This window comes from Tamandua tetradactyla, chromosome 15, assembly GCF_023851605.1.
Source record: "Tamandua tetradactyla isolate mTamTet1 chromosome 15, mTamTet1.pri, whole genome shotgun sequence".
Lineage (NCBI taxonomy): Eukaryota > Metazoa > Chordata > Mammalia > Pilosa > Myrmecophagidae > Tamandua > Tamandua tetradactyla.
Genome location: NC_135341.1, coordinates 80389193 through 80402410, shown reverse-complemented (window position 1 = coordinate 80402410; position 13218 = coordinate 80389193). Strand labels below are relative to the sequence as shown.

At 37.0% G+C, this 13218-nt stretch overlaps 1 protein-coding gene across 11 annotated transcripts in view; it reads left to right on the top strand.

The window, feature by feature from the left end:
- STAG1 (STAG1 cohesin complex component) overlaps positions 1-13218 on the top strand; it is a 496328-nt gene that overhangs the window by 346823 nt on the left and 136287 nt on the right. For all 11 annotated transcript variants that reach the window (XM_077130207.1, XM_077130206.1, XM_077130208.1 and 8 more), the window contains 2 exons: positions 1296-1403; positions 12070-12184. In XM_077130207.1, the coding sequence (XP_076986322.1) occupies positions 1296-1403; positions 12070-12184 (223 nt within the window). The remainder of the gene's footprint in view (positions 1-1295; positions 1404-12069; positions 12185-13218) is intronic.

The window sequence follows — 13218 nt, the reverse complement described above, 5'->3', positions numbered from 1 at the left end:
AGTTCTAGTAAGGTTTGTTGAGTATTTTCCAAGATTTTCTGTATTATAGGACTCTGTATCTATAAATAGGGAAATTTTTACTTCTTTTTCCAGTTTCAGTGCTGTTTATTTCTTTTCCTTGCCAAATTGCTTTGGCTACAACTTGAGTGTAGTGTTCAGTTACAGTGGTGATAGTGGGCATCCCCTGATTTTAGGGGAAAAGCTATCCTGTTTTCACCATGACTATAAAGTTAGCTGTGGGTTTTCATATGTACCCTTTATCATATTGAGAAAGTTTCTTTCTGTTCCTAGTTTTCTAAGCATTTTTATTTAGCACTTTGCCAGATGCAGAATTATTGATTGGCACTGTTTTGCCTTAGTTCTTTAAATATGTCATTCCACTTCCTCTTTGCTCCCATGGTTTCTTATGAGAAATAGGCACTTAATCTTACTGGCTTTCCCTTGGACGTGACACTTTGCTTCTCTTGCGGCTTTCAGAATTCTCTCCCCATTTTTGGCATTTAATAGTTTGATTATACTGTGCCACCTGGAATCTCCAGGTGTGAAATCCAGGGAATGAGTCAATAGGTCCTCTATCTTTTCATGAACGTGGGCAGCCCCAAAATTTTACATCCCATCTAGCTGTTGGTAATCTGAAATCATATCAAACATTTTTAAACATGTAAATGGTCAGGACATAGATGGTCCTCTTTTATTGGAAAACATAAAATTCATTCTTGCTAACTAAGAAATGGCTCAGACTCTAAGAATGGAAAAGGGTCTATTAATAGTAAAGGAATGGCTTTGACTGCTAAATCCATTTTATATAATCCATATATAAAATCTGTTTTATACAAGAAAAAGACTAAATAATAATATGAATATGATGATAAAATATTTATAAGATGCTGCTCTGAAATGAGGAGTTAAATAGCATTGTAGTAATAATTTAACTCTTTGAGACAGAGGCATATATTTTCCAGAGCATATCAATAAAATTCCTATGTACCTTCAAGGGACTTGTGCTAATATGGGCTTATATATCCCACGGTGTTTAATATTCATCATTATCTGTGGTTGTTTACAGGAAGAATTGTGCAGATTTTATTTTCTTCTTGCTTAATCTGTATTTTCTGGATTTTATATAATGATCAAGTATCTTTTATAGTTGAAGGGAAATAGTACTTTTAACTTTAAAAAAGATGAAAATAAGATCAATTTGCCTTGAGATTTTATAATAAACTTCACAAAACTTAAATGAAACTAGAACTGGAAATAAACGTTTGGCTGAGATGTTACTTTCTTGAATTTTTCAGTGGAAGTGAAGAAGCCCTTTCAAATGAAGATTGTGAAAATGTTTACCACTTGGTGTACTCGGCACATCGCCCTGTAGCTGTGGCAGCTGGAGAGTTCCTTCACAAAAAGTAAGTTATTTATCTTTGAAACTGGGTTGGTTCCATCTTTGTATTTTGTTCTGATGTCTTTTTAGGGTTAGTAAAAAGGAGTAACAGTGACTGAGTATAGTGTTGGAAATAACCATTTCAGGCTCTAGGGATTGTAAAATCATCCTCACAACCTATGTGCACATCATAAATCACATTCCTGAGAATGGTGTATCCTAGGACACATTTCTTTTTTCTGAAATCTCAAAGTGTGATTCTCAGCTAATGGTGTAATGGAGGGTGGGGAAGGGCATAATGTTTGTAAAATCTCTCCAGATAATTGATGCTTCATTTCACCAATTTTGGGTCCTTTATTTCCTTTTAAAATTCTGAGTTCTTAGCTTACCTTCTCCACATTTGAAATCTAAATGTAAAGTAGTATCCCTTCAAAATGCTTTCTAGCTTTTCACTTTTTCCCCATTATCTCCATTTGGATTCAGAAAATTATTTATTTAAATTCATAATTCATAGTGATTCTGAAAATTTTATATACAGTGGCAGTTTATTTTTAAATATCTATTTTTTTAAATGAGCTACTGAGAGTTTTATGGATATAATTAAACATTCTTATGGTGTAGTTTTTTTTTTTGTATAGTATAACATATATACAAAGCAAAGAAATAAAAAAGCAATAGCTTTCAAAGCACTCTTCAACAGGTAGTTACAGGACAGATCCAAAAGTTTCTCATGGGCTATAATACGATCCTCTCATATTTTTCCTTTTAGCTGCTTCAGAATATAGGAGGCTAAAGGGCTTAAATATCATTTTATCATCACAGTCGACTTTTTTTTCCTTTTTTTTGTGAACAATAACATACATACAAAAAGCTATGAATTTCAAAGCACAGCACCCAATTAGTTGTAGAACATATTTCAGACTTTGACATGGATTACAGTTTCACAATTTTAGGTGTTTACTTCTAGCTGCTCTAAAATACTGGAGACTACAAGAGATATCAATTTAATGATTCAGCACTCGTATTCATTTATTAAATCCTATCTTCTCTGTATAACTCCACCATCACCTTTGATGTTTCTATTCCTCTCTTTAGGGATGTTTGGGCTATGGCCATTCTGAATTTTTCATATTGGAAGGGTCTGTCATTAATATGGTGTAGGGAGATGGAAATACCTGGTGTTCTGCAGAGGCAGGGCTAGGATTCAGTACTTATGTGGACCAGGAATCCATCTGGAAGTTGTAGATTTCTGGAATATTACTCTAGTGCCTGGAACCCTTGTGGAATGTTATATATTGCCCTAGGTGTTTTTTAGGATTGGCTGGAATAGTCCTGGTTAGGGTCTTCTAGTTTGCTAGCTGCCAGAATGCAACACACCAGAGACAGATTGGCTTTTAATAAAAGGGGATTTATTTCATTAGTTCTTCAGAGGAAAGGCAGATAACTTTTAACTAAGGTTCTTTCTTATGTGGGAAGGCACAGGATGGTCTCTGCTGGCCTTCTCTCCAGGTTTCTGGGTTCCAACAACTTTCCCTGGGGTGATTCCTTTCTGCATATCCAAAGGCCTGAGCTGAGCTGAGCTGCGAGCGCTGAGATGAGGTATGCTGAGCTGCTTGGGCTATGCTACATTGTGCTCTCTCATTTAAGCACCAGCCAATTAAATCAAACATCATTCATTGCAGCAGGCATGCCTCCTAGCCGACTGCAGGTATAATCAGCAACAGATGAGGTTCATATACCATTGGCTCATGTCCACAGCAACAGAACTAGTTGCCGTCACCTGGCCAAGTTGACAACTGAATCTAACTACCACATGGGTTTGGCAGGTTATGATAGGTAGGAAGGACTACATATGAAGCTTGCTTAAGAGCAACCTCCAGTGTAGCCTCTTGACTCTATTTGAACTCTCTCTGCCCCTAATAACTTTTTCAATTACATTTCTTTTCTCCTTTTTGGTCAGGATGCTGTTGTTGATCCCATGGTGCCAGGGCCAGATTCATCCCTGGGAGTCATCTCCCACATCGCCAGGGAAACTTTCAACCCTGGATGTCATGTCCCACATGGGGGCAAGGCAATAATTTCACTTGTAAAGTTGGACTTAGAGAGAGTGAGGCCACGTCTGAGCAACAAAAGAAGTCCTCCAGAAGTAACTCTTAGGCATGCCAATAGGTAGTCTAAGCATCTCTCCTACCTACATAAGCTTCACAAGAGTAAGCCTCCTGATCGACGGCATGGCCTGTTGATTTGGGTGCCCCTAAAGTTTGACACAGTATCTGGGGATTCCCTGTTGGTAAGGTTTAATAGCTCCATATTCTTTTTCCCATCCCTCAGGGGACTTTGCCAATGCTTTTGATTATCTGCTCAATATACTCCAGGATGTATCCAGGCATTACAATAATATATAGAGGATTAAAGAACCTCCTTCTTATTCTGGGCCCCCTGTATTTCGGTTGTTCAAATGAGCTATACAGATAGGTTGGATTAAATTATGCACTACAGAAGATTTCAGTTCCAGACCAAATAAACCTTTCTTCCATTGGTCCCAAAGAGTATATGTGGTTCTAAAATATAGACCTGTCTTCCTTACCCCTATGTTCTGAATTACTTTAACCCCAACCTGTTCAGCTTCGTTCTTATCTCTAAATATCAGATTTTATATATATAATATACAGCCTCTCAAAATCCAGAAATAATAATCACCACTCTAGACTTAATGTGTCTGCTCCAAAAGCTTACAATCTAGTCGCCTGTTTTCTTATAAGCATTTTCTAAAGGTCACCATACCATTCTTTTTATTTTGTTTCTGGCTTATTTTGTCTAACCAAATGTGCCACATGTTCATTCACCTCATTGTGTGCCTCACAATTTTGTTCCTTTTTGTAGCAGCACAACCTTCATTCATAAGTATACACCATTGTTTGCCAATCTACTTCTCTGTCTGTGCATCCTTTCGCTACCTGCAGTCATCAGGCATCGTGTAGAGGTCCCAAAGTCCACAGTCCATCAACATTCTCAATTTTAGATAATTTCATTGTTCCCAAGAGAAGGAAAACCAATGAACACACCCTCGCCAAATAGGACATCTAAACCTCCTCTTAACTCTTGTCCTTCCCCTCATTATTTACCTCTGCTGTTGCTGTGGTAGTGCGATGGTTTCCTTCTGAACATAAATCATAGTATGCAATAGCAGTTTTCCCCCTGTACCCTGGACTTAAACATTCTTTGTATTCAAATCATATCTTTGAAGTAATTCTTGAGAGAACTATAATTCATATTTCTAGCGTTAACCTTGGGACATGTAGGTTTATACAACCCCTTTCCATCTTGTTCATCTTCAATTTGGTAATAATACTTATAGACCCACTAGAAAACCACCTTCACTCCTATCTATTCCCTTACATTGGAGTTTAACCTCATAAACCTGTGATTATACATTTATGCTGGTCATAAAAGTGAAATCATACAGTATCTATCCTTTTGTGTCTGGCTAATTTCACTCAGCATTATGTCCTCAAGGCTCATCCATCTTTTCATGTGCTTCAGAATGTTATTTTGTTTTACTGCTGCAAAATATTCCATAGTATGTGTATACCGCATTTTGTTGATCCACTCGTCTATTGATAGGCATTTGTTTTGTTTCCATCTTTTGGCGATTGTGAATAATGCTGCTATGAACATCGGTGTGCAAATGTCTGTTTTTTGTTGCTTTCAGCTCTTCTGGGTGTATACCAAGTAGTGCTGTGGTGGATCTTAGGGCAACTTGATATTTAGTTTCCTAAGGAACCACCAAGCAGTCTTCTATAGTGGCTACACCGTTATACATTCCCGCTAGCAGTGCATGAGTGTCCCAATTTCTCCACATCCTCTTCAACATTTGTATTTCCTGTTTAATAGCAGCCATTCTTTTTTTTTTTTTTTTTTACATGTGCAGGTCCCAGAAATCGAACCTGGGTCCTCTGGCATGGCAGGCAAACACAAGCATTCTTGCCTGCTGAGCCACTGTGACCCACCCGAATAGCAGCCATTCTTATAGGTGCTTATAGCCAATGAAAATGAGCATCTCTTCCTGTGCTTTTGAGCCATCTGTATTTGCTCTTCAGAAAAATACCTATTCATTTCTTTAGCCCATTTTATAATCGGGTTGTTTGTTCTTTTATTGTTGAGTTGTATGATTTCTTTGTATATGTAACAAATCATAATTGTCTGTTATATGATTTCCAAATATTTTCTCCCATTGACTTGGCTGCCTGTTTACTTTTTTGGCAAACTCTTTTGAGGTGCAAAAGCATTTGATTTTGAGGAGTTCCTATTAATCCATTTTTTCTTTTGTTGCTTGTGCTTTGAGTGTAAAGTTTAGGAAGCTACTTCTTATTACTAGGTCTTGAAGATGTTTCCTTACATTTTCTTCTAGAAGCTTTATAGTGCTAGTTCTTATATTTAGCTGTTTGATCCACTTTGAGTTAATTTTTGTGTAGGGTGTAAGATAGGGGTTTTTTCTTTTGGTTATTGATATCCAGTTCTTCCATGCCCAATTATTGAAAAGACTATTTTGTCCCGATTCACAGAATTTGGGGGACTTGTCAAAATCAGTTGACCGTAGATTTGGTGGTCTATTTCTGTACTATCGATTTGCTTCCATTGGTCAGTGCATCTGTCTTTGTGCCAGCACATGCTGTTTTAACCACTGTGGCTTTCTAACAAGTTTTAAAGTAAGGGAGTGTTAATCCTTCCACTTTGTTCTTTTTTAGGATGCTTTTAGCTATTCGGGTTCTTTTTCCCTTCCAGATGAATTCAAGTCTTCATCGTAAGTTGTTGAAATTTTGGTTGGTATTGCGTTGAGTCTATAGATCAATTTGGGGAGAATTGACATCTTAACTATATTTAGTCTTCCTATCCATGAGCAGGGAATGTCTTTTCACGTATTTAGATCTTCTTTGATTTCTTTTAGCAGTGTTTTGTAGTTTGCCGTGTACAAGTCCTTTACATCCCTAGTGAAGTTCATTCCTAAGCACTTGATTCTTTTAGTTGCTATTTGGAATGGAATTTTTTTCCTTAACTGACTCCTCAGCTAGATCATTGCTTGTGTGTAGAAATGTTACTGATTTTTGCACATTAATTTTATATTAATTTTTATGTCCTGCCACCTTGCTGAATTTATTAGCTCAAGTAACTTTGCTGTAGATTTCTCAGGATATTCCAATTATAGTATCATATCATCTGCAAATAATGAGAGTTTTACTTCTTCCTTTCCCATTTGGATGCCTTTTATATCTTTGTCCTGCCTGTTTGCTCTAGCTAGAACTTCTAGTACTTTGTTGAATAGTAGTGGTGACAGTGGGCGTCCTTGTCTTGTTCCTGATTTTGGGGGAAAGCTTTCAGTTTCAGTTTCTCTCCATTGAGTCCAATGCTGGTATTGGTTTTTCATATATTCCCTTTATCATATTGTAGTAGTTACCTTTGATTTCTATCTTTTGGAATGTTTTTATCAGAAAAGGATGCTGAATTTTGTCGAATGCTTTTTCAACATCAGTTCAGATGATCATGTGATTTTTTTCCTTTTGATTTGTTAATGTGCTGTATTACATCAGTTGATTTTCTTGTGTTGAACCATCCTTGTGTTCCTGATGTAACCACCACGTGGTCATGGTGATAATTCTTTTAATGTGTTGTTGGATTTGATTTGCTAATATTTTATTGAGAATTTTTGCATATGTGTTCATTAGAGAGATTGACCTGTAGATTTCCTTTCTTAGAACATTTTTACCCAGTTTTGGAATTAAAGTGATATTAGCTTTATAAAGTGAGTTAGGTAGAGTTCCTTTTTCCTCAATTTTTTGGAAGGTTTAAGCAGGATTGATTGGTATTAGTTCATTTGGAAATGTTTGATAAAATTCCCCTGGGAAGACATCTGGCCCTGGGCTTTTCTTTGTAGGAAGATTTTTGATGACTGATTGGATCTCTTTACTGGTGATTAGTTTGTTGAAATCTTCTGTTTCTTCTTAAGTCAGTATATCTTGTTTGTGTGTCTCCAGGAATTTATCCATTTCGTCTAAGTTGTCTAGTTTGTTGGTGTGTAGTTGTTCATAGTATCCTCTTCTGATTTAGTTCTTCAGGGTCTGTGGTAACACACCTCTTCTCATCTCTGATTTTTTTTATTTGCATCCTCTCTCTCTCTTTTTTTTTGGCCAGTCTTGCTAGTAGCCCATCAATTTTATTGATTTTCTCAAAGAAGCAGCTTTTGGTTTTATGGATTCTTTCTATTGTTCTTTTGTTCTCCTATTCATTTATCTCTGCATTAATCTTTGTTATTTCTCTTATTCTATTTGCTTTGGGGTTAGATTGCTGTTCTTTCTCGAGTTCCTCCGAGTGTGCTAAGTCCTCGATTTTTGCTCTCTGTTGTTTTTTAATGTAGGCATTTAGGGTGATAAATTCCCCTCTCAGCACAACCTTTGCCACATCCCATGAGTTCTGATAACTTGTATTCTCATTTACATTCATCTCCAGATAGCTACTGATTTCTTTAGCAATTTCTTCTTCTATTCACTTGTTGTTTAAGAGTATGTTATTTAATCTCCATATATTTGACAATTTTCTCATTCTTTGGTGATTATTGAGATCCATCGTCATCCCATTGTTATCAGAGAAAGTGCTTTAAATAATTCCAGTGCTTAAAAATTTATGAAGACCTGTTTTATGCCCCAGCATATGATCTATCCTGAAGAATGTTCCATGAGCACTAGAGAAGAATGTATATCCTTGTGCTTTGGGGTGGAGTGACCTATATATGTCTGTTAGGGCTAATTCATCTATCAAGTTCTTTAACTTCTCTATTTCCTTGTTGATCTTTTGTTTGGTTGTTCTGTCTATTGAGGAGAGAGGTGTATTGAAGTCTCCTACTACTGTTGTTGAAATACCTATCGCTCCGTTCGTTTTTGCCAATGTGTCTGTCTCGTGTATTTTGGAGCTCCTTGACTGGGAGCATAAACATTTATGATTGTTATATCTTCTTGGTGAATTGACCCTTTAATTAGTATATAGTGTCCTTCTTTATCTATTATGATGTCTTTACATTTACAGCCTACTTTGTCCGATATTAGTATAGCTACTCCTGCTTTCTTTTGGTTACAACTTGCATGAAAAATCTTTTTCCATCCTTTTACTTTCAATCTATTTGTATCCTTGTGTCTAAGATGAGTCTCTTGTAAGCATCGTATAGCTGGATTATGTTTCTTAATCCGTTCCGCCAATCTGTATCTTTTAATTGGTATGTTTAGTCTGTTAACGTTCAAAGTTATTACTGAATAAGCTTTTCTTGAACCCATCATCTTATCTTTTTTATTTTATTTGTCAGATCTATGTATTCTATTCCCTCTTTGTCTTTGTATTTTTAAAATTACCCTCAGTGATACCCTTCAATTCTGTGCCCTCCTCCAGACCTCCCTCTCCTGTTCTTTTTTTTCATCTGGCAGAACTCCTTTTAGTATTTCTTGTAGGGCTGGTCTCTGGTTGACAAGTTCTTTCAGAATTTTTTGTCTGTGAAAACTTTACTCTGTACTTCAGTTTTGAAGGACAGTTTAACTGGGTACAGAGTTCTTGGCTCGAAGTCTTTCTTTTTCAAAATCTTGAATATATCATACTGCCTTCTCACCTCCAGGGTGCAAAGTTAAGTAGTCCGAACTCAGTCTTATTTGGTTTCCCTTTTATGTAGTAGAATGTTTTTCACTTGCCACTTGCAGGATTTTCTGCTTCTCTTCAGCATATGATAGACTGATTGGTTTGTGTCTTGGGGAAAGCCTATTTGGATTTATTCTTTTTGGAGTTCATTGGGCTTTTTTGACTTGTATATTTATGTCCTTTATGAGGGTTGGGAAATTTTCCCCCTTTAAAATCTCATCTACTTTTCCTAGCCCTTTACTGGTCTCTCCTTCTGGGACACACCAGTAATTCTTATGTTCGTGCACTTTGTTTTGTATATTATTTCCCTGAGATCCAATTCAATTTTTCCATCTTTTTTGCCATTTGCTGTTTTGAGTTTTCAAAGTCAGTTATCCTGTCCTGTATATCACTTATTCCTTCTTCTGTCTCTTCAAATCTGGTGTTGTGTGCCTCTAGTATGTTCTTGATTTGGTCAACAGAGTTTTTAATCTCTGTGATGTCTGCTATTTTTCTGTTTTTTCTTTCAAATTCCTTTTTATGCTCTTCTGCTGTGTTCTTGATCTCCTTTATGTCATTTGTTATATCCCACTTATTTTATTAAGTAGAGTTGTTTGAACATCTCTGATTAGTAGTTCCAGTGTCTGCATCTCTTCTGGTGTTTTATTTGGTCATTAGGTAGGGCTATATCTGTCTGCATTGTGATATGCTTCGTGATCTGCTGTCTTCCCAACATGTAAATATCTTGATTGATTTACTTTAGGAGTTGATTTCTTTTCGATAATTTAGACTTGTATTTGCAGGATGGTTGTACAGCAGGGAGCAGGTTACAGAGTGGGGCACTCAGTGCAATGATTTGTTTCAGGGCAGTTATAGGTGCAGATTGGTGATGTTACACTGATGTTTGTGGACATGGGTGCCCAACAGTCAGGGACAATGAAGCTGTGCATGTGCACTGGTCTGGGGGTCATAACTCTGGTGTATGCAAAAGGCACGAGGCTCTTTGTGCACATGTGTAGAACTGTCGCAGCAGGTCATGTTATGCCTTTATGGATTGGGGGCTGATGTGAAAATGTGAAATTTTCAGTGATAATTTACTCCATTAGTTTTTCTCCTCCTTTTCCCTTCTCTTCTCCTCCTGGGATACCCACAACACGTATGTTCGTGCGTTTCATATTGTCATTCAATTCCCTGAGTCTCTGCTCATATTTTTCCATTTTTCCCCCTATATTTTCTTTTTTTTGTCGTATTTCAGATGTTCCATCCTCCAGTTCACTAATCCTCTCTTCTGCCTCTTGAGATCTACCATTGTAGGTTTCCATTGTTTTTTTTTCATCTCTTCTGCCGTGCCTTTCATTCCCATAAATTCTGTGATTTGTTTTTTCAGACTTTGTTTCTTCTTTTTGTTCGTTCCTTGCCTTCTTTATATCCTCCCTTAATTCATTGATTTGGTTTTTGATGAGGTTTTCCATTTCTGTTCATATATTCTGAATTAATTGTTTCAGCTCCTGTATCTCATTTAAATTGTTGGTTTGTTCCTTTGACTGGGCCATATCTCCAGTTTTCTTAGTGTCTATATTTGGACTGTTCCAAAAAATAACTGATTTGTTATTTTTTGCTGGCATCTAGGCATTTAATTACCTTCGTTAGTTTATTCTGGAGATTGCTTTGACTTCTTTTATGTAGGGTTTTCTTGGTGGATGCTTTTGTTGTCTATCTGTTCTTTGACATTCAGTCAAAGCTTTTTCCGGACCTCTAGCTTAGGTTTTGTTTAACAGAGTGGAATTTTTCAGTTCTTGTTTTCTTGTTTCTTGCCCTGCTTGTATGGTACCTTTTTCCCCCCACCCTTAGGAGGGTCTACTTAGGTATTATAGACCCCAGCCAGATTTTCCTAGACCAGACTGGCCTCCTATCAGGAGGAAAGAGTCACCTGTGTCGGTTTTCACTGAGGGTGAGACTACGCAGGTTGAAAGACTTTCCTGTGAAGACTCTGGACTCTGTTTTTCTTATCCTGTCCAGTATGTGGCATTTGTCTGCCTGCAGGTCCCACCAGCATAAAATGATGCAGTACTTTTAACTTTGGCAGACTCTCCCTGCTGGGGATGTGGTGGAGACAAAGGAGAGGTTGTAGGCTGGTTTTAATGGCTTCAAATTACCAAGCCCTGGTGTCTGAATTCCTTAAGGTAGGGATTCCACCTGAGTTGGGCTTCACCCCTACCCTGGGGAAGGCACAGGCAAGCCCTCAAATGAGCTTGTTTCTGCCTATGCCTGGGGCAGTTGCAGCCTGAGAAGTCCTGCTGCTGTATCCAAAGGCAGCCAAGCCTTTGTAGAAACACAGCCACGCCTTTGTAGAAACACAGCCACAAAAACCTCTGTTTCTTTTTCCATCAGCCCTGCTCCCTTGGCTCAGGGGCAAAAATGAGCGACCTCCGCTTTGACCAGGTTCACCTGAGCTGGGGGCCTATTTTTAGTAGTCAGAATTTGTTAATTAATCCCACAATTGGCGTTTGTTTGGGCTCAGTCCCTGCTGCTGGTAAAGTCTCTTTCCTTTCCCCTCTGGGAAGCAGCTTGTGGGGGAGGGGCACCGGCTGCCGTGATTTGGGGAACTCACAGTTCTGGGGAGGCTCGCAGCCGGTCTAGCTGGTCCAGACTGGGTAGGCTGTTGTCCAGTCACTGATGTTGCCCCAGGAGCTGTTCTGTACTGTTTCTGGTTATTTAGTAGCTGTTCTGGAGAACGAACTAAAACACGCACATTGCTAAGCAGCCATCTTGACCCAGGAACCCATTAGTTAATATCAGTAAAAATGATTCCTTTTCATTTTATATGAAGCTTAACTATATGAAATTCTTAATGCCCAACCATTTTTGACCTACAAGAACATCAGTTTCATACTGTTGTGTTGAAATGGATCAGTAACCTGATTGTGATAGTTTCTATTCTTCTTTTTAAACACTGAAATAATTTGTGTAGTGAGGGGGAAAGACTGAAACTTATCCAAGTAGATTTGTAATGCTCATGTTTTATTATTACTTTTCAGGCTGTTTAGTAGACATGACCCACAAGCAGAAGAAGCATTAGCAAAAAGAAGGGGAAGGAACAGTCCAAATGGGAACCTCATTAGGATGTTGGTACTTTTCTTTCTTGAAAGTGAGGTAAGAGTATTTTAACATAAATTCCTCTCTCTTTTTTTGTATTATATTATATAAATAAGATTGTTATTTAATTCATTGTAATTAGTTAATTTTCAATCAAATGAAAACAGGGCTCTTCCTTATAAAATTAATGTCCATAAAATGGCTGGCAATGCAATTAGTTTTTCACCTTTTTTTCTGAATGTTCAATGTAGGTGTATGTCAGCACTGAAATTAGTGTAGCAACTATTCAAATTTTACAATATCACAGTATTGCATACTTTTTAAAAGTGTTGCTTTTTGTTTTACTTGAATTTGTGTCTTTCTTTTGTTGTTTAAATTCACTATAATTAATTCTTTTTTTATAGTGGTAACATATATACAACATAAAATTTCCCATTTTAACCACTTTTAGTATAGAATTCAATATGCCTTCACAATGTTGTGCTCTCATCATCACCATTTATTTCCAAAACTTTTCTGTCATCCAAACAGAAACTCTACGTCCCATTAAACATTAATTCCCCATTCCCACTTTCCTCCACCTGTGTCTTTAGCATTTATTACATTATTTAACTAATTTGTAAAAAGTTTTCACTCTGATAAATGTTTGTCCTGACTTATTTGAAAATTGAATTAAGAGAAAAAACTTAAAATGTTTTAATGAGTAACTTTACAACCATCATAGCAATATTTCCATGTACCATAGTCAGTTATCACTTAAACAGTTTTGCAACTAAAATAATATATTAACTATCAGAATCCGTTCTCACAGGTGAACTTTGATTTGCCCAATAAAATGCTTTTGATACTAGAACTGTATTACTTAATGCTGGCATGACAATTAGGAGAATTAATAAATTTTAGAATAAACCTAAAGAGATCCTAAATAAATGCAGTTTATGGCTTAGAATTTACAGGGAACATTGTTGTAAGGGAAGTGAAGAAAATCTAGACATTAGAACTCAGTTTTGTTTGAGGAAAATAAAGTGATTTTGGTTATGTCATAATGTCAGGGAAGAAAAGAAACTTGGAAAGGTGGTATGAAGATTCAT